Here is a 26,736-nt window from a genome sequence, read left to right as displayed (position 1 = left end):
TACGATTCTGCATAATACGATTTTCGGGATGATACTTCTTTCTTTTTTTTTTTCCCAGTAATACGATTTGGTTGGATAATACATCGGATGATACAATTTTCGGATCATACGCTTTAATTCCCGGTTCCTGTGAAGATCGTATTAACGAGGTTCGACTGTATTTACTTGGGACTCATTTGTACCAAGAACCTCAGACGACTGGAACCACCTCCCTGCCTTCTCTAACTCCAAGAACTCGAGGGTACTATAGGTAAATAAACGCTTCTCTTCTTTCCCCCCTACCACTGGCAGTACCAACGCTCTCCAAACAAGGCTCACCTGTTGACCGGTCGATTGCGAATAGCTGTGCCTCATTTCCAGCGACTATGGCATACGACAGCTGGTCTGACACATCAGGATCCATGGCAACCAGCCTTGCGATGAACTGACCCCTACGGGACCGCTCGTCAACCAGAGCAGTGTACGCTGGCTGTCCAAAGACAGGTGGGTTGTCATTCATGTCGATCACAGTGACCCAAATGCGTGCCGTGCTACTCAGCGGTGCCGGGTGGCCTGCATCCGATGCCACCACCTGTAGCCGATGCACAGACTGTGCCTCCCGATCCAGGGGCGCACGCAGTCGCAGCACGCCTGCAGCCTCCAGATGGAAGGTGTCATCGGGATCCAGCCGAAGCTCAAGCTTTGGCCCGTCACGGTCACTAGCACGCACCTCCAACAGTGGGCTGGCCACAGGTGTTGCTTCAGACACACTCACATTGTACCAGGGCTGCTCAAAGAGTGGTGCACAGTCATTGACATCCTCCACATTTATGGTGACCGGCACCTCCGAGTGGGCACCACTCACAGAATCTGTAGCCCGCACCTCCAGCTCGTGACGGGGCTGGCTCTCGTAATCCAGCAGCTCCACAAGGGACAGCACACCTGTGTCAGTAATATTTGTGTAAATGGCACACAATAACGAGAAAGTGTGGCCTTGCACAAAGCTTTTAATACAAACTAACCTCATTATAACAAATTAGTCAGCGACACACATCCCTCCTCCCCCAATGCCGATATTTTCATGTGCTCCCAGGAGAAGTTCATTACCATTTTATTTAGAGATATACAAATGACCACATGAACTTTAATGTCTCACTTTTGCAAGCATTTCATTGTTGCTAATTCTGTCTTCAACAATTCTTTAAAATTTAATTAAATTCTCGGGTCTTACGTCCCACAACCACCATCTGATTATGCGGCACGCCGTAGTGCGGAACTCCTGATTAATTTCGACCACCAGGGGTTCTTTAACGCGCACGCAATTTATGGCACACGGGCGTTTTTGCATTTCGCCCCCAACTAAATGCAGCTGCCGCGGCCGAGATTTGATCTCGCAAACTCGTGCTTAGCAGCGCAATGCCAAAGCCACTAAGCAACCACGGCGGCTCTTCAAAAATTCTTCAGATAATGTTTGATGGTAACGAATTTCATTTCTTTCACATTTTTGTGAGGTTGACGTTTCCCAGCATCTTGAACGGGCGACACATGGACGAGCGACACTGCGTCCTTCTATTTTTCACGATGTTAAATTGCCACTTGCACTGCATTGCTGTGTGGTATCAACAAAATACCCAGCATCACTTCGGCTGAGCACTACATCAACAATACTTGATTCTTTTTGCGCTAGCGCTCCTTGCTTTTGAAGCCATGACTGACCGTAACCTACGCAATGCCAGAGCAGCTGACGCCAAGGAGAACGATGGAGAGTCTAGTGTTGCTAGTTGCAGAAGGCGGCGTTCGCTGGCTAGCTTAATGGAACTAGGGCCAATATGGCACCCAACCACCCCGTCAGCGTAAGGAGCGGCTCTGCGGTTAATGAAATAGCGCATGTATAGGGTTTCCCTGCTACTTTCTTAACAATGTTTTGCATGATGAACTTCTAACTGGATTAGATTGGGTTGGGTATTTTTGCCAATGTGGCCTGACAAAGCGCTGGACGAGGGAACGGGACACAAGAGCAATTTCCGTGAAATTTTTCTGTCAACCATACAACCGGAAGAAATGGTCCAAATCCGGGAGTCTCCTGGGTAATCCAGAAGACTTGGCAGGTATGAACAAGGCGTGGGAAATCATAGAGGCCCACCTGGTAAGCCAGAAAGAAAGGCTATGATGATGATTGTTGGAGTTTATTGGGGCAAGGGTCAGATGTGGCCAAAGAGCGCCAAAGAAAGGCTACTGCGCACAATAGCGGGACGCTGCGTCTTGGAACGTCTCAAATATTCCGTATGGAAGACCAGCGCACTGACAAAAATCCCAACACGAATACAAGAAACTATGCACGTCTCACCGATTCCCAGGAACATACACCTAAACTTCCACATTGGACGGCGACAAGCCCGAGCGCAGGCGCACGCGAGAAAGTATGAAAACGAGTATGCGTAGCCGCACGCAAAACAGATAGGCCGGTTGTCAGAGGTACGGTACCGATTCGCTGTGGTGGGCCACGTCCATGTAGGAGGACGCATTGTGCGGGTCGGCTGGTGATATGGTGGCATGGCGGGCTGTGGTCTGGGCACAGTGAAGACGTCAGCGTAAGTGAGAGGCCCACCTTGAGGGAAGGGATGGGGCCTGGCGACGACTTCCGTGTAGCTGAGTCGTGCTGTCGGAGGGATCTGTTGGGGCCTGGCGACTTCAGCGTAGCAGAGAGGTTGCAGCCACAGGAACATGTTGGTGGCGCTCAGGTAAAATCTCGTTGAGTTCGTGCGCAATGGCGCGGTGGAACGGGGGCTCAAGCCTTTACGTTGGCTCTTGTATGGGTGGCGGTTGTGCAAAGGACATCAAGGAGAGCTGGCATGCAATTTCCTCGCGCATGAACGCCTTCATTTCTGCCATCAACGCTGACTGCTCAGAAATGGCCGTCAAGCCAGCGAGCTGTTCGTCGCGTCATGGAGGGCGACGGGTCAACGACCGCTGCCTGCATAGCTCCTCTTAACTTTGGCACAGTGTAATTATCTCTGCCACAGTCCGAGGATTTTTGGCAAGCAGCATGTTGAAGGCATCGTCTTCTATGCCTTTTATGACGTTCCTGATCTCATCAGACTCCGACATGGTCGCGTTGACTTTCTTGCATAAGTCCAGGATGTCTTCGATGTAACTTGTAAAGGATTCACCTACTTGCTGAGCTCGTTCCCGCAAACGCTGTTCGACGCGCAGCTTACGAACAACAGGGCAACAAAAAACATCGACAAAAGACATCTTGAAGTCTGACCATGTCGAAAATCCGTTTCATGGTTGTTGTACCATAAGCTGGCCACACCCGCGAGGTAGAACAGCACGTTGCTGAGCTTCGCTGCTTCGTCCCATTTATTGTGGGCGCTTACCCACTCGTAGATCGCAAGCCAATCCTCAACGTCGGTGTCATCCGCGCCTGTGAAGATGGCAGGGTCCCTGTGGCGAGGCACACCAGAGCATGGTGCCGGTGCAGGGGGAGGCACTTGCTGGGAGGCTTCTTCAGGCATGGTCGACGGTACGGTGCAGGATCGAAGTTCCAGGTTGCAGGTTTCGAGGGCGCAGCACGCTCCACCAATTGTAAAGGGCTTTATTAGAGTCCGGAGCAGCGCAGCGGCAACAGTCAAAACGAGACACGGCTTTCAAGCATAAGCGCCGTTGCCGAGCAAAAGCGCTGGACCCACCAGCGTCTGGGCCCACTAGAGCTGGACCCACAAGCGTCTCTCTTCGCTATAATTGTTACACACTCTAAACTGTCGAAAAAGATCTCTATCATCCTCGACAACCATGCATTAGTTAACTGTATTGCTTCTTCTCTGTCTGACCGGTCTCAATATGTATTCTACAAACCCTACCAATCCTCCATTTACTGTCTGTGGGGAGCGAGGTGCACCCCGGTGCCTTTGTGCGGGCGTTTCCCAAATTCTGTCGTCCTTAATCCTCTCCCTTTCCACCTGAGACGGTAATCGAGAGTAGCTTTTACCACAAACTAGTTTTCAGCAGTGGCACTTCACACTGCCGGGCTACTGTATGCTACTGGAGGTAGAACTGGCATAATCAACAGAGCGAGGGAGACCTTCTCCAGGACAGCATCAGGTGCATACACATTTTTCACCTTGTCCACCGGCCCCTCTGCATTGGGCATTGCTCTGATTTGAGCTTGTCTACAGTGCCTTGTCCCTATGGCGAGCGTATACCTGGTATTGTTCCTTTTCCGAATGCTAAACCAAAGAGCGTTGCCTGGTGCTCGTGCAAGGTAATATTACGCCGAGCCACACCTATCGGAGGCCCAAGCCAACAGAGGTTGTCGCAGCTCTTCGGTGCAGGCCCACAGGTCATCGCGAGAATATGCAGCATAGCTGCAGGGACACAGTTTCCTCAGCGGTGTATCGCAGGGAACCATCCTCTTGCAGCAACAAGCTAGCGGCACCCTTTATTTCCACCTTTGGCGCAGGGACCTCATTGCTTCCCATGGCACCCTGGGGCTAGGCGTATGTGCACTGTTGACTGTGGTCAGAGGCAAATAAACATATTTCCTTTAACTTGGGGCAATACAGTGTTTCTTGCATGCGCAGTACTTGGTGCCCTTTTGGAAGCTAAGTGTGTGGTGTGGCACGTTAGATTACGCAAGGTGATGGCGGCCCTAAGGCTCGCTAAGCTCAAACCCGCGATGTTTGGTTCTACTGTGAGATACCAGCCCCAGAAGTATTACATCAGGCGTACCTCAAGGCTCAATCTTAGGTTTGCTTCTCTTTTTAATATACAGTCAAACATAGTTATAACAAAACAGGTAGGGCTCCACTACGGCGTGCCTCATAATCAGAACTGGTTTTGGCACGTAAAACCCCAGAAAGAAGAAAGAAGAAACAGGATATAAAAAAATAATGAATATAACAAAGTACTCAGTGAAATCCCCCTTCAAATTCCCACAGAGAGTCATATTGCAGTACATGCAATAATGGATATAACAAAGTAATTAGGGCTTTGTGATGTGCTCATGACATAATACTAGTGTTGGAAGGCGTGCTTGATGGTTACAACAACAACAACAACAACAAAAAACCAGCGGCGTGAACGAAAGACAGGTGGGAGAAAAGAAGAAAGAGCGAGGCACGCGTGGAGGCGAACGAGGGCTGTAGGGCTGGCAAGGTTGGCAGCAGTGAGGTGGTGCCGGTTCGTGGAACGTCGGCAGACAGTACCCAAGCAGATCCAGGAGACAGCCCTGCTGTTCAAGAGAATAGGACTGTTCATGGGACGAGCATGGACGACAGTCGAGCTGTACCTGGTAGATGGAGACAAATGGCGAGTCGGGCGAGTGGGCCCAAGCCTGCTCCTCAACCTGGGTCATGGCGGCCGTTGCAAAGGGGTCCCACACCTCACATTGCCGACTAGTCCCGGAGAATGCAGAAGCTACCTGTGTGTCGACAGTGCTGATCACAACCACTAAGCTTGCACTGATGACAGTGTCGACACGGGGCTCTGTGCTCCGTCCACTACCACGTCCTCAGCAACTATCATAATGCCTTCGCTGTCAAAACACCCCTGGTGCATCTGTGCTTTAGCAATCGTTATGACAGTCTGACCTTCCGTGTCGTTAACAGGCTTAATTAGCTAAATACTTAGCTCAGCCTTGTGACTGTGATTGCATCTCGTTTATTTATAGTTTTGTGCTATGGTTTAGCCAGAGTTCTTGTGCGTTATAGTTATAATTCGTTCCTTTTGGTGAGAGTGTTCTGTCAATAGATCCGTCTTTGTGCACAAATGCTTATGTCCATTATTTCTATAGTAAAACCTCGCTGATACGTTTTTCACGGGACCGTAAAAAAAACCCGTAAGAGCGGAGAAACGCAAGAGACGAGAAACAGGAAAAATTGAGAAATGGGAATAGTGTTAAACTTCACACAATATTATTTTAATTCTTATGTGTGAAAAAAAACTCGTAGTTTCGCCCGAAAGCCGAAGCATCGATTGCGATGGCAAATTAGTAGACAGTTATACAAAGTAAGAATAGTAGTTTTATCGTGCATATAAACTTGCAAACATTCGCTTATTAACTATATTAATAAGCATGGTGTCAGCGCCCACAGGCAAACATGACAACATCACACCCGATGAGCGCGGACACGCGCTGTCAAACACTGGCGTGAGGAAGGCCTGCTGCCGAAGCAAGCGAAGTGACCTTCGTGCTGTTATCTATCACTTCTACGCAAACTGAGCGCTGAGAACACACAGCACGCACAAAGCTACGAGCCGCGGACGCACCTACACTGCCTAGACTCTGCCCCCAATGCAGGTCGCTTTCAGGATACGGACCGCACGCCGCCGCACAGTAAGCAGTTGATGCCAGAGTACAACGCCGCCCGCTATCCCTCCCCCCTCGCTCCCTCGCCGGTGCCTCGAGCGCAACGGCAGAAGATGCGCTTCCTCCCTATTTTTCTTTCTTGTGCGCGCGAGATTAGACGGGGTTGTCGGCTCCCCTCGCACGCTTTCACTCGCACACACAGCATATGGCACGCAGCGACAGCGTTATCGTCCTTGGACTTTCAACGGAACATCTATGAGCCAAAACCAATTTTAGTGCCACAACGTGTCATAGACACCATTTTTAGATAGCAAATACGGGTCTCAAGGGCCATACTTTTGCTGGCGGAAACCGAAAATACGTCATAGGTGTCGGCCCCGGCACTATGAGCAACCAATGCCATCGTGAAGCCACCAAGCCAAGCGACATAAAGACTAAAAATGGCCGCTCAGGTCGGCGCGGGTGGCAGTTCGCAACGTATGATGCGGGAACAGTTCCCACAGTTGCGACGCAACATCAGGGTTACCAATGCATTGGGTTCTATGGGAAATGTGCCGGAACCGGAAGAAAACAACGTAACAGCCGGAAAAACGCAGCACCGGGAATGTAACAGCGGGGTTCTACTGTACTAAGGCAGCCTTTGCATACATGATATCTTCGTAAGAACCTGCCTATAACGAGGTTTTACAGTATTGTCACGAGTGGTGCTAGACACCGGTAACTACAGAAGGCGAGCATGCGGCAAGACAAACATTCATTGAGGCGAACTAGTGCCCCGCATAACCAAAAACAACTAGCCCAGTAACAGCAACATGTGCGAGCACAGACGGCAATCGGCAAAACAGAGACCATCACCTATGTGTGGGCAGTATTTAAAGGCTGCGAAGGAACATGCGTAGTACTATAGCAAGAGATAGAGCAAGTTGCCCTGCCTGATACGATGGGCCCATCGTAGGTACGAAGCCGGTATCGCGGTAGGTTTGTGCGCGTGCCTAAACGCGATAGCACTCGTCATTCGAAAGTCACCGGCACAGATGCAAAGCCCAAAAGGCATGTAGCAGTATATAAATGACTTACCATGTAACATTCCTGAAAAAATCTGCCTGTTACCCAATTATTGTGTTCTGTATCATACTACAGTATAGACCACCTATAACGTAACCGCTTATAGTGCAGGACCGGATATAGTGCGGTCCTTTCAGACTTCCGTTAATTTTCCCATAGCACTCCATGTATACCCGTATCGCTTATAGTGCAGCTGCGGGAAACGAAGTAGCGGTTACAGTGCGGCTGCCTGGGAGTACGGAAGTCAGCGGAGACAGCGAACGCTCCCCTCAAATGGGCGCCCCAAGGAGTGCTCAAGGAAGAGAGAGAGATGAAGTGGAGGACAAATGCACGTGGTGCGAACGAACGAAAGGCCAGTGAGGCTGAAACCATAATCTTGAGTGCGAGTCATGTAATATCACGGTGCGCATAGCGAGCGAGGGCCACGAAACTGCCAACGCCATCCAACGCTCGCTTCACGATAACAGCAATAAACGAAACTTCAGGGAGCGGGCGGTGCCGGCACAGCACGGCGAAGGGCACACGCGGAGACCGTGGAATGTGAGGGAGGAGGGCGGCAGGGAAGTGGATTTCGCCTCGGCAACTCCGCCGCTTTGGTGGCTCCCCTCGCGCTCCCTCGTTGCTCCCTCACTTTCGACTGTCACCGTGCACGCCCGCCGCGGTGCAGGCGCCGCCGCTCCAGCCGGCCCGGCGCCAGCTCCCCAAAGTTTCGTTTTGTGCCGTTATCGGGAAGCAGGCGTTTGCCAGCGTGGGCAGTTTCATTGGCCGGCCTGGGTCAGTGCTGCTGCTTCCCTCTGCGCCGTAGCCGCAGTGTGCAAGGTCAACACGTGACTAGAAAGTAAAAGAAACATAAAGGAGAAAAATAGGTTCACTGCCATTTTCTACGCGTGGCTACCGTAGCATGGCTAAGACGTCGGCAGGTACACGCATGTTCCAGCGCAATGCAGAATCGGCGACCTTGCCATTTGAGAGAGGGTGAAATCTCCGCCGCGGTTTTTTTATTTCTTTCTTTTTTTTTGTTTTGTTCGCGCGCGACATTGAGGGGTCTCTCCTAAGCTTTTACTCTATGGCGGTGCCGGAGCAATGCCGGTCGGAGGCGCCGCCAAGTGATTTGGTTCGAATTAACGAGATTCGACTGTAAATTGAATGCGAATGTTCTAGCCGCATTCCTCGACTGTCGCATACGCGTGGCGACTCGGTGCACATGTTTTGCATATGTGCGGGGATTGAAAATTGTTGCTTTGGTTATAGTGCGGTACCGCTTATAGCGCGGATATTCACGACTCCGGCGAATTACGTTATAAACGGTCTACACTGTATCAAAACACCTAATAATCACAGCATTACTAACAATTCATTTACATCTGTCAAGGTATTTATTTACAGAATACGCAAGAAGGGAGAGGTCAAACTCTGTACGGAAGTTTTACTCTGCGAGCAGCAAGAACTTGCCCCATAAGCAAATGCTGATGATGTACCTGGCTGACCAGCATTTCTTTGTTGGATTTAAAATGCTGGAGATGTGCCTGGCTGACCAGTGGTTCTTCGTTACACATCATTCTGTTCATGAAGTGAAACTTGGCAAATTGCCTGCTGCGAAACTGTTTCCATGTGATTTACTAAGCACTCTTTCCCATCTTCTCTACATTACTCGTTCAACAATTCTCCAGTAGAAAATGTGCCACAGTATAAATACCTTAATCCTCTATTCGCAAAGGATTTGTCTTAGTTTATCACATTGAACATATGTGCAATCGTGCGCTTATAAAGCTAGGATAACTGCAACATACCCAAAGTTAGGCCCCTCTTCACACAAGAATCCTCACACATAAAACACTAGTTCGTCCAGTACTCAAGTATGGCTCAGTTGCATGAAATACACACAAAAAAATCTTATAGGGCCATTCCACGTGAAACGTTCCAGCCCAAAAACTGACGTTGTGGCATGAATCTCGCAAAAAATCCACTTTTTGCCAGCTTTGGAGCTGTTTTTCAAAAAAAAATATATGCCTTAAGAATTTCAAATTATTTTTAGCATACACTATAGCAACATGCAAAAAGGAAGAAAATATATGGTAGTTGAAAATTTTGCGAAGTTTATGCGAAAAAATTTCTGAAAACGTTAACATTTCTTGCTTTTTTACTGAGCCAAATAAACGCAATAAATTTTAAAATACATTCAGTTATCACATTATATGAAAGAAGGATGCCCCTAGAATGCTCTAAAATAAACTTTGTTATTACACCTAGTTTCTCTGCTTTCTTCTTGAAGGCTATCGCAACATTTTTTACTTTGACAATCGACCCTTAGGTCAAACGTCCATCATGACCCAGCGCATAAATACTTGCGATGCGAACCGTATTCACCAACGTCCATATCGTGTTTCTGTGTCGGAATGAGCTGTTATCCAACAGGAAGTAAAAAAGATGCTTGAAAAGGACATTATCGAGCCTTCCTGTAGTGCCTGGGCTTCTCCCGTCATACTTGCCAAAAAGAAGGATGAAACGTGGCGCTTTTGTGTATATTATCGCCACCTGAACAAAATCACAAAAAAAAGGATGTTTACCCTTTGCCACGTATTGATGACACTCGAGACTGCCTGTATGGTTTCCACCTATTTTTCTTTTATTGACTTACGATCCGGCAACTGGCAGATATACGTCGACGACACGGACCAAGAGAAGACTGCATTTGTAACCCATGACAGTCTTTATCAGTTAAAGGTGATGCCTTTCGGTCTCTGTAACGTGCCCGCCACCTTTAAACAAATGATGGACTCTTTGCTTCCGGGGTTCATGTGGTACACCTGTTTGTGCTATCTGGACGACATATCGTTTTCGCACCCACGTTGAACACGCGTCTCGATCATCTTTCAGCGATTCGTGTTCCACCGGGCTGGTCTCCAGTTGAACTCGTCAAAATGTCACTTCGCTTGCCACCAAATAACCGTCCTAGGACTGTGATGTTTTTTGTCACCGATCTCGGGGGCGTGCGGGTGTTAGAAGAAATGGAGAAGGAAGACGGATGGCGACACAGCAAACAGATTTTTTAATAACACGCAACATCAAAACTAAAACTAAAAATCAAGCACACACTGAGGGAAAAAATACTAATAAAGATACAAAACAAGTTCTACTTTGCGCCTAAGCTCGTCCGTAGCGGCTAATTCTTCAAAGTCAGGCAACCCTGTCCTATCTCCGAGACGCTACGAATAAGAGTCACCTTGCAGCGCTCGTCGTTGCACGTTTGTGCAGCAGTTGGTGTTCTCGTTGATGCTATAGTTGCCTTTGCCTTGCCGTCGGCGCGTCGTCTCTTTATCGGTGGGGAGCTCGCCGGTACTTCGTCGGTGATGAGCTCGTCAGTAAGTCTTCAGTGACGGCGCTCGGCGTTGCTTAGGCCCACCTGGATAGGCCTAGCGTCGGGAGGCGTTGCAACTTCTTCATGAGTGCCGACGTGGCGTCCCGCGGAGAATCGAACGTGCCGGTCTGCCGCAGAAGGGGGATCCTCTCTGGGGTGCCCGGTCCTGCCGTGAGAGGCTGCAGCCAGTCCAGGAGCCTCGCTCGAACTTGCCGAGGTCGACGGCCACACCTTGGACGGCCAACGTCACGGACTCAGCCAGACCCCCAAGTCTCCCGTCGCCAGAGCGGAGCTGGCGATGCGACCTTCCTGGCCCGGAGCCATGTCGATAATCCACCGACAGCGCCGTTCATCCCCCGATCACACCTCGGCTCACGCGCCTCAAGAGCTCGTGCCGTTCCGAACACCGTGCTTCACATGCTCTTCTTCTTTTTCGCGCTGCAGGCGGCCTCTTACATATGACAAGGACACCTCGTGGATGCCAGAGGGGTGCAACTTTATCGGGACAAAATTCACGCCATTACGAACTTTCTTGTCTTGAAGTCTACAAAGGACGTTCGTAGATTTGCAGGGCTGTGCTCCTATTTCCAGCGCTTTTTAAAGGATTTTGCGACTTTTTCATGTCCCCTTACCGACCTCTTGAAGAAAGGTGTACCGTTTTCTTGGGGTCCTTATCATGCCGCATCTTTTTCTCATCTCACTACTCTCCTTACCACGCCTCCAATCCTGGCCCGCTTTGACCCGTCTGCCTCAACAGATGTTCGAACTGATGCCAGTGGTCACGGCATAGGAGCAATGTTAGTACAACGCCAGCGTGGACATGATCGCGTTATAGCCTATGCCAGCTGACTTCTTTCACCTGCCGAGCGCAATTATTCAATCAAAGAGCACGAGTGTCTCGCTCTTGTAAGGGCCGTCGTGACCGTACAAGTACCGACACCCTTCTGTGTCATCAGTGATCACCGCGCTCTCTGCTGGCTATCCTCGCTCAAGGACACCACAGGACGACTCGCTCACTGGGCTTTACGCCTACAAGAATATACCTTCTCCGTGGTATATAAGATGGAACGCTTGCACCAGGATGCAGATTGTTTGTCCCGCCACTCGGTGGAAGAACTGACAGATGTGGACGCCATCACTTCCGTTTTGTCTGTGTCCCAGTTGCTTGATATCGGCAACAACAAAGCCGCGGTCTTTCGTTACGAGCCCTCATCGACCAGCTGGAGTTAATGCTTGGTGACGCCCGTCTCCGGATGTTTCTCCTCAAGGAGGGGACATTATACCACCTCAATTTTGATCCCCACAGAACTGACCTTCTGCTCGTCATTCCATCAGCCCTGCGTCCGACTGTCCTCCGCCAACTTCACGACGCTCCCTTGGTTAGGCACTTGGGTGTCTCACGCACATACGACCGTGTACGTCGTCGCTTCTTTTGGCCGGGTCTCGCCCACTCTGTGCGGCGTTACATTCCTGCTTGTGAGCCCAGTCATTGCTGGAAGAAGCCCTCCGCGCTACCAGCTGGATGTCTCCAGCCAATCGACATCCCGCCCGAATCCTTTTCTCACGTTGCTCTAGACCTACTTGGGCCGTTTCCTCTCTCGGGCTCCGGAAATAAATGAGTCGCCGTCGATACCGATTACGAACGTGGTACGCAATCACAAGAGCCCTCCCGACAAGTTGCACTACTGACGCCGCTGACTTACTTCTCTACAACATCATATTACAGTCAAACCTCGGTATATCAAACTTGGATATATTGAAGTATTGCGTATATCGAACACTTTCTATATCACCAGGAAAATCGCATGCATTTTTTATTTCGAACGGGGTCGCACGTAAAACGGACATATCGAACTCCGCCACCCCAGACCATGTGCGCTCTGTTGACAGGTGGCGAACTTTCCCACAATACCTATGAAAGTAGCAATGGCGTGATGGGCGTTCCCAACTGCTGCGCACTATTAACTGCATACATCGATCGCACCGAGGGCGCCATTTGAATATAGCAGCGTACGCACGCAGCGGCTTGGCAACCAGCTTACCTACTGGTTGCCTTGGTGCCTTACCTCCCACTTCAATTGCTGCTTCTGAGATCAACCTAGTTATGGTTTCATTCATTACCTCTATGTTGTCTTTACCTTGCTTTTCTAAAGCTGCATATTTGTTTGCGAGCACCAGCCTGAATTGGTTTGCTTTTATCGTTACTGCTTCTACGTTGGCCTGTTTCCTCTTGACTAATTTCACTCTTTCTCTCTTCAAATTGAGAGAAATCCTAGACCTCACTAACCTATGGTCACTGCACTTTATCCTACCTAACACTTCTACATCCTGCACTATGCTTGGATCGGCAGAGAGTATGAAATATATTTCATTCCTTGTTTCTCCATTAGGGCTTTTCCAGGTCCACTTCCTGTTGCTGCACTTCCTGAAGAAGGTATTCATTATTTGGAGACTATTCCTTTCCGCTAATTCTACCAACATCTTTCCCCTAGTGTTCCTAGAATCGATGCCGTAGTTGCCAATTGCTTTCTCACCAACCTGCTTTTTCCCCTCTTTTGCACTGAAGTCGCCCATGACTACAGTATACTGAGTGTGCACCTTTCTCATTGCTAATTCAACATCTTATAAAACTGTTCTATTTCTTCATCATCGTGACTAGAGGTTGGGGCATAGGCTTGTACTACCTTCATTTTGTACCTCCTATTCAGCTTTATTACGACTGCTACCCTCTCATTAATGCTGTAGAATTCATCAATGTTGCCCCCTATGTTGTTATGGACTAGAAATCCTACTATGCCCATGATTTGTCATGCTCTTGACTAGAACTGCTATAGTCATGCTCATGATTATAACTGCTACCACTATCCTTTAGCGTTTCCTTCACTTAGTACCCACGTCCGAACCGATTTCAGTGGTTTCTGAGTGTTAATCGTTTTTCGCTGAGTCATTGTCATTTTTCCTCAGTCAGTCATGGTCATGACTATGACTTCTACCATCATCCTTTAGTCTTTCCTTCACTTAGCACCCACGTCAGCACCCATTTCAGAATAAAGTTGAGCATGGTCCTCCACCTGGTCTCCGTGAGCTGGGCCGCAAGTAGTCTGAACTCACGCAGCTTCCTGCACGCTAGCCAGTCTGGATTATCGCCCGGATATTTAAAGGTTTTTAGGTATGTTGATGATTTTTTAGTGCTTTTAAACAAAAAGGGTGACCTTACATCCCCTGCTTTAATTGTAGAAGCTTTTAACAACGAAGGCCAAGGGTTCGTTTTTACGCATGAATTGCCTGACGCCACAGGCCTGCAGTTTTTGGATTTAAAGCTGACCTTTGGTGTTGGCCACGTCTGCTGGGCGTATCAACCGCGTGCTTTGAAGCAATTACTGCCTTTTGATTCTGCTCATTCTAAGGTGGTGAAGCGAGCAATAGGCAGTCTGTGCTTGGAATCAGCCTTGCGAAAATTGTGCGAGCACCAAATGCGGTCTAGTTTCGCAAACCAAGTAGGCCGCCTTTTGGCTGCTGGTTTCCCTTTCGCTGTCGTCAACGCCATAGCCGAGTCTTTGTTACAAAAAGTAAAGCTTGGAGTACGTAGGGCAAGGGCAGAGGTCCTACAACCGAAGTTGAGGCCGGAGGTTATACCTTATGTGCACAAAGTGTCACACAACCTTAAAAAGGTTGCTAACCGACACGGTATTCCTCTTGTTTTTTCTGCGCCCAACAAGCTTTCTAAGCTGTGCTCTCGAGTTTGCTGTGAGAGTAGGCGAGGCTGCCGTACTAGGCACGAGAAGCCCTTTGTGAAGTGCTCCAGAGGGGTTGTCTATGCCATCCCCTTGCACCCTTGTGGGCAGTTGTATATCGGCCAAACTGAACGTTGCGTGAACGACCGCTTAAGGGAACATGCGCAAAAGATAAACAAAAAGGAGGATAAGGGCGCGCATTTGGTGGCCCATGTTACCGCATGCGGTTGTGACGCTCGATTTCATGAGACTACCATTTTGGGCAGGAGCGGCAATGCCCCTTCTTGTCTTGCACTGGAGGCCTTCTTTATCAAGCAGAACAGAGATCGGTGTGTAAGTGAGCCGTCTATCTCTTTACTTGACGCCGAGTTTGATTTCTTGCGCAACCGTCTTTAATCTACACGTGCCTTTCTTATCGTCTGGCCTGCGAGGATATATATGTGTGTACAATCCTTCCTTTGCATTAAACAGTTGTGAGTAGCGCTTGTCCTTGTTTGTCCCTTTCTTGTTTCTGTCTTTTATATTGCGCTGAGTTACTTGTTCTGTTATCATAGTATGCCAATTTTCGTACATACCAAGTTAACGAAACGACCATGAGAGCACAAAGTCGTAGGCGGCTAGATAGATACAGATACTGTCAAAGTAGCAAATTTGGCTTAGAACTTTCTGTGGGCCTAGTTGGTGCATACTTGATAAACTTTCTAGAGCGCAAACAAGAGACAAGGCACAAAAAGAGAGGTGAAACACAGGACAGGCGCTACTTTCAACTGTCACAGTTGAAAGTAGCGCCTGTCCTGTGTTTCACCTCTCTTTTTGTGCCTTGTCTCCTGTTTGCGCTCTAAAAATTTATAAAGTAGCGTATGTTCGCCAAGAAATGCTTCGCATTTATTAACCTCGTTTAGCTCAAATGTGAAAGCATGCCGCTCGATCAGTTGCATATAGCCGAAGCAACGCAAGTCTCTGAATGACTACATTTGCCTACTGATTTTCCGTACTTCGCGGGGACCGAAAAATAGTCTGAAAAATCAAGCAGGCTGAAAAACTTGTTCACCCTAAAAAAGAAAATTTATTATGCTTAGAGTGGCATAAAAAAATCTTTAATAATGACCTGCCTCATACTACGCTTGGAGGTGATCAGATTTCTTGGATTTGGAAAGATTGATATCGTCTCCACATACAGTTGACAAGAGCGTCACTGCATTGGCGATCTCCGCTAGCGGAGATTGCCATTGAGATCGAAGAAGTGAGCCCCGTTACTTCACACGTGGCCTCTGCAATCAGCTCCCGCAGCACGTCATTCGCTCCGGCCTTCCCATTCGACAGGACCTTGAATAAAGATGATTTCATTATTTATTCCCATTCGGCGCATAGCCCAGCAAAGAAGTGTAATCTTGCTAACTCTGTAACGGCTCAGCAACGGCGCGCTGCCGGAGCTGATCGCGGAGGCTACGCTTTGCACCACTTGGCTCTCGCGAAGGCACAGGAGGTGGCGCCGATCACACAAATGCGAAACCGCACACGTCTCCGAGGCGCGCACACCACGTGCAAAATAGCAGCCGAACGTGAAAAAAAAATAATAATATCAAACGAATTTCCCAAAGTGATTATGACGATAGTGTGGACCGAATAAAAGAAAAAATCTGCCATCCCCTAGAGCGTTTTGTCAGCTAAGGAAGAGCGGGTATGGCCTCCGAAACGGGAGGATGACGCACTCTCTCGTGCGTCTCCTAATTTTGGAGGCTATACAGCGGGTCAATCGAAGCCAAGCCAGGGCAAGCCAGCGGAAAATCCAACATGGTGGCCGTCAAGAATGGGTACTGTGGCTCGGAACGAGCGATTTAGTCCGGAAAATCGAACTTAAGAGCCTAAATTTGTCCGAAAAATTGGCCGCGAAAATGCATTAGCTCTATAGGAACCCTGACGGTGCAATTATGAAGTCCGGAATATCCAACAAGTCCGAAAAATCAGTCGGCGACTGTACTACAAATGTTAAATAAACGTGACTTGAGAAATATGGCGTGTCACTACATTGTTTGAAAGCTAATCGCATTACCATTGACAAACATCTTGAGATGAGTTCTGCCACAATCTTCACTTTTATTTCCATAACATCGAAGAATGAACATTAAAAAGAAACATGAACAAAAGTGGAAGTCTGTGTGGACTTCCAACGGCAAGATCCTGGCAAAACAAACTGATGACTCAGAAGTTGTGTACATCAACAAGGAGCAGGATCTTGCTAGGATATGCAATACACCTAGGTCGGAGTAGCAGCACGTAGTAGTATTTTTTTGGCAATATGGATTATTGCGAGTTTTCTCTCCCAGAATCAATTCAACAGAAGCAGCTCTCTCACAAATCTGTTCATTTGCACGCCTGCGCAGCATCGAACAAAGAAGAATCCATTGTAAATTTTCTTAATCAATTTTCTTTTAAATTTAGCATTATAATGCTCACCGAGACTTGGTACTATGATAGTTGCATTATGCTCCGCCTTGATGGTTATAAGAATTTCTGCATGAATCGCTCAAATCATAGAGGAGGTGGAGTTTCAATCTATGTCGATGCTGATATTCAGTGTGAATCTGTTACTGATTTTTGTAAATCAACTGATGCTTATGAATTTCTAACTTTAAGAAGCAACCTCGAAATAATATGCGTCATTTACCGTCCACCAAACGGGGATATTACGGTTTTCTTGAATTTCTTTGAAATGCTTTTAGAATATGTTCGTGCAAACAATTTCCGCCTAGCATGTACTGGCGATTTCAATATTAACATCTTAGAGCACAACACAACCGTAGTAGATTTCACGACCAAACTTCTTTCCACTGGTTTCACGAACCATATTGAGACAGCAACACGTGTCACCTCGACTACATCAACGGCACTAGATTTAATCATTACAAATTCTGAAACAGTCGTCACTCAAACTGGTAATATCGCATCGGATATTAGCGACCATTGCCCTGTTTTCATGTTCTACCAGCTACCAGAAGGTCACAAATGCGCAGCTCAATTTTTACCGTCCAATACATATCAGATAGCGCTCTCGAGTCCTTCCAATGCGATATAGCTACACACGACTGGTCGTCGGTCCTCACGAAAAAAAAACGCAGACGATGCCTACTCTGACTTTATCAATATTTTTTTGAACTTTTATGCTAAACACTTTCCTTTTAGATTGTTTAGGCCATCTAAAAAGACAAGAAAGCCGTGGGTAACTCGACTACATGCCTCAATGATAAAAAGCAAAAATAACCTTTATCACTCTTTCCAGCGTACGCGAACGTTAGATGCACTCAAGACTTTTAAAAAGCGCGAAACAAATTGAACGCAGAACTTCGCCGATCCAAAAAAGCATATTATCAGCAAATTGTTTCTGGAATAGCTTTAAAAGATCCTGAAAGCGCATGGAAAACAATAAATGATGTATTGGGTCGGGGGGCTACAAAACTGCCATTAAATCAAATCACATGTAACAACACAGTGCTGAGTGGCCAAGCAATGGCAGAATATTTCAACCATCACTTCATCAATATTGCCACAGCACAGAATACTTCCATAGGTAAAGTTAGCTTAGCTAGCCGTTCTGTCGAAAGTGTATTCCTTGAACCAACAAATGAGCTAGAAGTACAAGCGACAATTATGAACTTGAAAAACAGCAAGGCATTAGATGCAGATAATATTCAAATAAAACCTATAAAGTATGTACAGCGTCTTCTCCTTCCCGAACTGGTTCACATATTTAACCTAGTCTTGGAAAGTGGGACGTTTTCTAGCGCGATGAAAAAGAGCAAGGTAGCTGTACTCTACAAAGGCGGTGATAGAAACAAAGTAGCTAACTACAGACCAATAAAGGCCAACTTATACTCCGACGTTTTCGGCGCGCGATGAGCGCCGGCTGAAGTCGGATACGTCAGGTTGGCGACGCTGCGCCGGGCGCAAAACCGACCCCCCTATACTCGGACGCAGTCTGGCGGGCGCAGCGACGCGCGACTGGCGAAGTGCATGCGCAGAATGCGCAGAGTACAGCACGCCGCCTGCCGTAAAACTCGCGAAGCAATCCCCATAGCTGCTCGCTCCTTTTCTCCCCTGCTCCTCCTAGCTCACTTGCACGGAGGTTTCGCGCCTTTTCGTTGACCGCGACTGCAGCGTTTCCAGTTTTAGCACTTCGTGTTAGGAGTCGGATTCCTTCTTCAGATGGCGTGGACATACCCAGCGTGAAGAAATATAATCATCGCCTTGCTGCTGCAGCGCTTGCGCCGCAAGAGGAGGCGGTCACTGTACATAAGAGAAATATTTGACAAACGTCCGTGGTACGGCGAGTACCATCACCTCGTCCAGGAGCTTCGACACAATGATCCGGAATACCATTTCAAGTATTTCAGGTAAATGGAACGTATATACATATAACGCGTGCTGCTTTTCCGTTGTTGTGCAAGTACCCTTCGGACTGCTGTTGCTCGTGCTGAAGTGTTGTCATGCAGAATTTCCGTTTATTTATTGAACGCAGGATGACGAAGGCTTCATTCGATAAGCTATTGGGCCTCGTCTACGAGAGAATCCTGCACCCACCAACGCACAGGAGGCCCATCTCTCCAGCAGAAAGACTTGCAGTCACACTGAGGTAAAATGCTCGTAGTTGTCCAGAAATCAGCAGGTGCGACTGCGTGCATGCGTACCGTGTTTGCACGTTCATCCGCCACATCATTTGCTTCAAAGCACACCTCGCGTGATTTTCGGAAGCAACGTATAAATGCATATCGCGCGCGTTTTTTTTTTTTTTTTCGTGGTTTTCCATGTGTCTTCATCAACCACAACCGCAATGCTCATGAACTGCGAGGAGAGCCGACCTTTCGACAATCACGGGGAAATCACGCGGGCCATTGGAAAGGGAAAAAAGGAAGGAACTTTTTACGAAAAGTTTTTGCTGCCTAAAGAGATGAATATGGTGTTCATCAATATTCTAGTTCTCTGCTACTCCCTAGGGCCTTGTTCTCAGTCCTGATTGTGAAACACGATGCATGTATTTTTCACCCTATTACTAATGTTGCAGCAATAAAGTTCATTGTGATAAGCATTTGAACATTAATATGAATCACTTGTTCTGTTAACATATTTTTGTAGATTCCTGGCTACTGGAGGATCGATGCAAGACATCGCAATCAGCTATAGAATTCATGCTTCCACCGTGGCAGGGATCCTAAAGGAGACTCTTCCAGCAATCTGGGATTGCCTGAAGCCTGTTGTGCTGGGGTGCCCAAGTGAGAGAGAGTGGGAAAAAATAAGAGAAGATTATGAAGACAAGTGGAATTTCCCAAATACGATAGGAAGTATTGACGGCAAACACTTCGCTATAAAATGCCCAGACAACAGTGGGACAGACTGTTTCAATTATAAGGGGTACCACTCATTACTAATGCTTGCTGTTGTAGATGCGAATTATCGCTTTATTATGGTCGACATAGGAGCCCAAGGTCGGCTTTCAGACGGCTCGTTCTTCGGAAAGAGCGACCTCAAGAGAGCCATAGAAGAGAGAACCCTGGGACTCCCTTCAGGAGTTTCTAGGTGGCCGGTTTGTTTGGTAGGGGATGCAGCATTCCCTTTGCAAACTTATTTGATGCGCCCTTACCCTGGGAGAAAGTTAGAAGAAAGAAAAAAGGTTTTCAATTATCGCCTCTAAAGAGCCCGAAGATGCGTTGAAAATGCCTTTGGCATCTTAGTTTCGAGATGGCGAGTGTTTTTGGGTACAGTGGAGGGTGAGCCAGAGCTCCTGACCTCTATGATAAAAGCAGCGGTGGTCCTTCACAATTTCCTGATGGCTGACAATGCGTACTGTCCTGATAATTATGGGGACAGGCCATGTGAGGAGACTGTGCAGGATGGAGAGTGGCGGCGCATGGTTGCCCAAATTGGTTGCAGTGCACCACCATCAAACCACCGGCCTACCTCAGCTGCCATGGCGATGAGGGATGAAATTGCAGACTACTTCATTTCTGCTGAAGGCTCATTGCCATGGCAGCTAAGTGTTGTCAGGAGGAGCTGATACCATTACATGTGGCATTTCATATTTTATTGAAATGAGATTGCATATCACAGTACAGGTATTTGTTCGTACTCTCTTATCACAAAACAATCTTCAGCTTATTTTTGATTGGTGCAACACTTGGTTAATGACCCTAAATTCATCTAAATGTAAAGTCATCTCTTTTACTCGCAAACACTCCATATCTACGTTCTCTTATCACATAAATAACCTGATTTCCCCAGCCACTTCATACAAGCACTTGGGAATTAATTTCGTGCCAAACCTTTCCTGGAACCATCACATTACTACCATATGTGCTAATGCCTCAAGGTCACTGGGGTACTTACGTCGAACCCTGCGCAAATCACCCTCCCACATCTGTAAGCTAGCTTTCCAAACATTTATTCGCCTGCAGCTCGAATTCGCCTCTCCAATCTGGTCACCTTACCATAAGAACCTAACCAGCTTATTATAATCTGTCCAAAATAGGGCCGCAAGGTTTGTCTCATAACTATACATACAATTCTAGTATTTCGCAAATAAAACTGGATATTTTACTCTCACCCCTCAGTATCCGTCGTGACTTCGCTCTCTTAACTCTGCTTCATAAGTACGTTCATGCGGATAGGAAATCTTCCTTGCGGCTTGAATTTGCACCATGCACATCACGCAGGCTACATAATCACCTCAGCTTCACTCGGATATACGGGAACACTCACGCATTCAATTGGTCGGCCCTTCCCCGTGCCATTCGATTATGGAATGCCCTTCCTGATTCCATAGTCTCCGGAAAAAATCCTGACAAATTTCGCCAGCTGCTCATCTTGCATTTCATTGCGTAATCTCGAAAAAAATAATGTGTGTCCCTTTCTTCTTATGTTTCCTCGTGATATGCCTTCTGTTAGCTTTTTTGTTTATGGTATCACTTTGCTCTTTTTCTTGTATTACTATGTTTCTTTTTTTTTTATCCGATTAGAACGTCACCAGTGCAATATATTTTTTATGCAATACTGATGCAACCCTTCCGTTTATGGGTCCATTGTTATTTTTTGTTGTAGTTGCTATTTTTGTATTCTTATGTATACGACATTGAATTGCCTATTCTTATGTGAACTGTACCTTTTGTTATATTTGTGTAATCATCCAGCGTACGCAGGAAATTATTCATTATTATGTCAGTCAATCGTGCATGTATATTATGTACCAATTATGCATGCTGTTTTCCTTTTTTGTGATGCCCCCCTTACCCAATGCCTCTCACGAGGCCTGTAAGGACTTTTTAAATAAAATAAAAATAAAACATGTGGAATTTCATATTTTATTGAAATGAGATTGCATATCACAGTACAGGTATTTGGTCGTACTCTCTTATCACAAGCTTCGGCATGAAAAAGGGACCGAACATAAACAACTAACCCTGTCATACCCAGGCATTCAAAACATCAGGTGAAAGTTATGTACTTAAGGATTGTCACTTTGATGTCTCAAATATAAAACCAGTGCAATGTGCTTTTAACAGGAGGTCCCCCTGACAGGTTAACTTTGGGCCGACCATCAAACAACCGCCACACTTCAGCTGCCATGGCAATGAGGGACGAAATAGCGGATTATTTCATGTCTGCAGAAGGCTCATTGCCGTGGCAGTTGAACGTTGTCAGACGGTGCTGAAATCCCAGTTCTCCTCAGAGTATCTTCAGAATCCCAGAATATTACTTTTTCCTCTTCCAGCGTCATAACAATTACTTTGGCTCCTCTAATTATGTACGATTTTGCCCTTACTATTTCCTTTCTTGAACTTTTTTTTCTCTATTTCATGGTGAAGAACTACTGTTTAAAAGGCTTTATATATGCCAGTGATTTGTCTCACTAGAATTTGCGTATGAACTGTATTTTACATGTAAACATGTATTTTTTTCTGCATTAACGAGAGAAGGGGAACCGAGGGGCTTGATTTTGTTAATCATGTGTATGTGGTCTTTTTTTTTCTGCATTGTCACTAAAGCTAACCCAATGTGCTTTTTACCAGGTCTGCCTGACAGGTTAACTTCGGGCCCTCCTTCTGTGCATGTCATTTTCACATTAAGTGTACATCGCTGTGTTCCGTGAGCAGGTTGCTTAAATATTTACAGCATGTACATACATAGAAAACATCACATAGAAAAAAATATGGAATTTAATGAAACGTTTGAAATGAAACATACAAAAAATCAAGATCAGTTACATTTAACCAACTATTCACAACAACACTTATTTCTGTACAACAGAGATACAAAATGCAACATGTGCAAGAAAAAAATGCAGGAACACTGTGAAAATTCCTTTCAGATGTTGTATATGTGTGTTCTTTACAACTGTCAGTTGGAATTTCCCTTGTCCTTTCTCTGTTGCTAGTGGATATTGCGTTGGAAGGAGCTGAATAAATATTACTTATTGGCAGTAGAAGCCCTGAAATATGTGGAATGAGACATTCATCGTCACAGTGGAACTGAACGTTGCAGTCTTATGCTGTGTACTACTGTCTGAACAAATGCAGCTGTGCAATAGAGAAATGCTGTACTTTTGGTACTATATAATGCTCAAAATACCTTGAATGCAACAAAAATAGAGCGCTTCATTTAGCGCACAATAACATGGGAAATAAGTATTACATATGTATCACATATTGCGGGAAATGCCCATATTCGAAAAACAAAATATTAATGCAAAACAAACGCATGAAACAAATATTGCACTTTTTTAATCATGTCATGCTGAAAATGCCATACAAAAGACAAATACAACTCTTGAGTTAATGCAATTATGATATCTGGGTTAGTAATGAAGTACACATGACTATCAAGAACCATGGTAGTTTCACACATAGTGTGAAACTACCATGGCGTAGTTTCACACTATGTGGTGCTGAACATCAAGTACTACCTCGAATCACGAAGTACAGTGATTAAATAATCAATCTGATTAAGGCATTTAGCGAGTTAGATGTTGCTCTGGTTTACCCCTTATAAGGCGCGAGCTCGGCACATGTATCACATGCATACAAATACTAAAACTGCACTCAGAATGACTAGAAATGGAATTACCCGCCGTGGTTGCTGAGTGCCTATGGTGTTGGGTGCTGAGCACGAGGTCGCGGGATCGAATCCCGGCCATGGCGGCCGCATTTCGAGTCCCCCACTACAGCGTGCCTCATAATCAGAACTGGTTTTGGCACGTAAAACCCCATTATTTAATTTTTTAATTTAGAAATGGAATGACAGAACTTTCCAGCCATTGCGATTGCTGCTTTTGTAGAAAAAAAGGAGTACACACTTGCACCAATCGCTCTGTAAAAAGACATAAAATGTGGTACGTATCCATACCTAAGTATTTTTGGCGTATAAGGAAACTTGCATAGAACTTGAAGATTGATTCAAGAAGTATTGAGCCAGCTAATGGAAAAGGCTGAAAAGCTCAACAGATTTTCAAATAAAAATTTTGCTGCCAATATGAGCCTCGTCGAACAGCACCACCTGCGCATGTAAAAACACTCAGAACACCAAGGAGGCCTATTAGTAAAAGATGAAAACACACTGAATAGTGTCTTTGATTGTTGGGGAGTATTCATCGTGCTAAAATATGGTACGCAGGTGCACCCTTGTCCATTTATCGGCATTTGAAAAGAGTGGGATAATTGTGACCCTGCAAGCCACAAAATGGTTAAAGGAAGTGTCACCGAGTACGCAAAGGAACTGAACTAGAAGGATGCAGTTTTGTACTTCGTTAAAATTAGATTCAATATTGCAGCGTTAATATTTGTACTATTTTATCACACCATTGGTTAACAGCATATCACAGCCTACATGGCAGCGTTAATATTTGTACTATTTTATCACACCATTGGTCAACAGCATATCACAGCCTACATGGCAGAATATCACAGTCTACGCAACTAACATCACAGCATATCACAGGCTTATACCTCAAGCAATTATGCAGTTCTGGAGAAGAAATGAAAATAATAAAATTGAGAATTTTGCAGTCTTTGTATGGATAAGTCGAGTATTAAAGCATAGCACTAATAAAAAGCAAACAAATATATTAAATCGTTAACATAAACAAAAGCTACATGCACGCATCTTATATATATGAGTGCCTTGGCACCTAAACTAAAAAATGGGGCTATAAACCATGCATTAATTGACTTGCACGTTAATCAATTTCCTCCTCCACATCTGCAATGAGCTGCATAATTCTAACTTTACATTTTGATGCCATTTTACGTGGCATCTTATCCAAACTTAGGCCTACAGACAAACCAAATGCCTCATTCTCAGACATTTTTTTCTCAAGTTGGCCCAAAAGTTCATCTTCAAAACTGTCTCTCTTTCTTGTCTTTTTTTTTGGCTTGGGTGGAGCCTCACTATATCGCTCGGTTACTGACGGTGGTACTGCCAATGATGCCGGCGTTGCTGGTGATGGTATTTCGGGTGGAGGATCCAGAAAGCTTTCAACTGCTGATGGTGACGGTGGTGTGCTGTACATTCCTGATAAAATGGTTTCGGCGGTCTCGCCAACATCATCACCACCCGAGCAGGAAGGGGCTTCCAAGCTGCATGTAGTTCTGCAGAGAAAAGGCTGACATTATTCGAGGAAAAACAGGTGCGCACAATTGTAAGGCCAAACAAAGTTGGTTTTGCAGCCATTTCATTTGGCTGCGTCGCTCACTGAGAATGCTGAAGGCTTCTTTGGAGGAATAATATTGTTTGTATATAGAGAATAATATCGCTGTAGACACTTCAGAAAAAATGAGTTTGAAAAGTTGCGTGCACAGTCGTAGTTAACCCCAATGAGACAGGCAATTCTGTCGAGGTATTCAGTGTTCAATTTACAGTTTCGTGCAAGGACTAAAGCGATATGAGAAAAATAGCACCCTGAACATTTCGTGCTAAAAAGAAGGAAAAGGGCAGATGCGACCAGCTACAGCAAACTCATGTGTCCTAAATGAACACACATAACAAAATATTAATGACATGAACTTGATAAATGCAAAGCGCAACGTGGATCACAATCACGTAAAGAGCAAGCTAGGTTTGCTTCACTGAATAACAGCAGTGTCATGCGGGGAATTTTTAGAAAGCGAACAAACGTATGATCTCGAAATATAGTCATCAAAGTAGACAAAACACTAAGCAGCAATGAATGTTATCGCAGAACTCTGAAAATGAATAATAACTCACTTTCTCGGACGGCCGCAATCTCTGTAAAAGGCCATCGACTCTGCGAACTCCCACGCTCGCCGAGAAACATAGCCGCTGCCGCTCCTTTTGGTTTGTTCAATCGCCTTCAATTCACGTGTGTAGCGATCTCTCAGTCGCTTCCACAGTTTGAGGCACTCTTCAACTGAAACAGGAAAAACGAGGTATAATAACAAACGGTGATTGCATACCAGGCTCGGAGAAGTATCCACGTTTCAGTATGTAAACAAAGTATGAGTACATCGACGCACCTGTCGAAAGGCCGGCGAACAAGCGGATCAGCTCCCAGGCGTTGTTTTTGCGATCCACATCGCGATAATCCATCCGTTTCGTGTCATACACGCAGGGATGTTGTTGTACGGCGTCCAAAAATCTCTCGATGACGGAACCAGAGAGGTCCACCACGTTTTCGTTGGAAGAGGCCATTTTGTACTGGCGATGAGTAGCGACAGCGACGAGAGAGGGCGCTCGGTGCTGACGTGTTCGGCGCGGTCGGCGCGAAATGCAGGCGGCTCCATTCGGAGCCGAACGACGTCCGAGCGCGTCAGGAGCCGCCGGTCACGTCGGCGGTCGGGAGCCGTCGGACTGTAGAGGGTGGTGCTTCAGCCGACGTAACGTCGCCGTGCCGCGCGCGCGCGCGCGGCGACGTTACGTCGGAGTATATCTGCACCTTTAGTGTTATTTCCGGTTTTTCAAAAGGACTTGAAAAAATTATATTAATCAGAGCAACAATTTTTTCGAAAGACAAATATTATCGGATGCTTTATATGGATTTATAAATGGCAGATCAACCGAGACCGCATTATTAACCATAAAGGAACATATACTACGCAATATAGATAAAAACCACTATACTCTAGGTCTTTTCATCGATTTCACAAAAGGATTCGATTGTGTAAACCATAATATTTTATTAGAAAAGCTTTCACTATACGGGATACACGGTAACGCTCTTGAACTTTTTAAAACCTATTTGACGAACAGAAGTCACACAGTATCAATAGGTGAAAACCAGTCTTCTTATC

The 26,736-nt window shown here is 46.2% G+C and overlaps 1 protein-coding gene across 6 annotated transcripts in view; it reads right to left on the bottom strand.

The window, feature by feature from the left end:
* Positions 1-26,736, bottom strand: part of LOC119448018 (fat-like cadherin-related tumor suppressor homolog) — a 653,800-nt gene that overhangs the window by 359,865 nt on the left and 267,199 nt on the right. For all 6 annotated transcript variants that reach the window (XM_049666727.1, XM_049666730.1, XM_049666726.1 and 3 more), the window contains one exon: positions 319-921. In XM_049666727.1, the coding sequence (XP_049522684.1) occupies positions 319-921 (603 nt within the window). The remainder of the gene's footprint in view (positions 1-318; positions 922-26,736) is intronic.

This window comes from Dermacentor silvarum, chromosome 4 (assembly GCF_013339745.2).
Source record: "Dermacentor silvarum isolate Dsil-2018 chromosome 4, BIME_Dsil_1.4, whole genome shotgun sequence".
Classification (NCBI taxonomy): Eukaryota; Metazoa; Arthropoda; class Arachnida; order Ixodida; family Ixodidae; genus Dermacentor; species Dermacentor silvarum.
The sequence above is the reverse complement of the archived record's forward strand: the minus strand, read 5'-3'. Positions and strand labels throughout refer to the sequence as shown.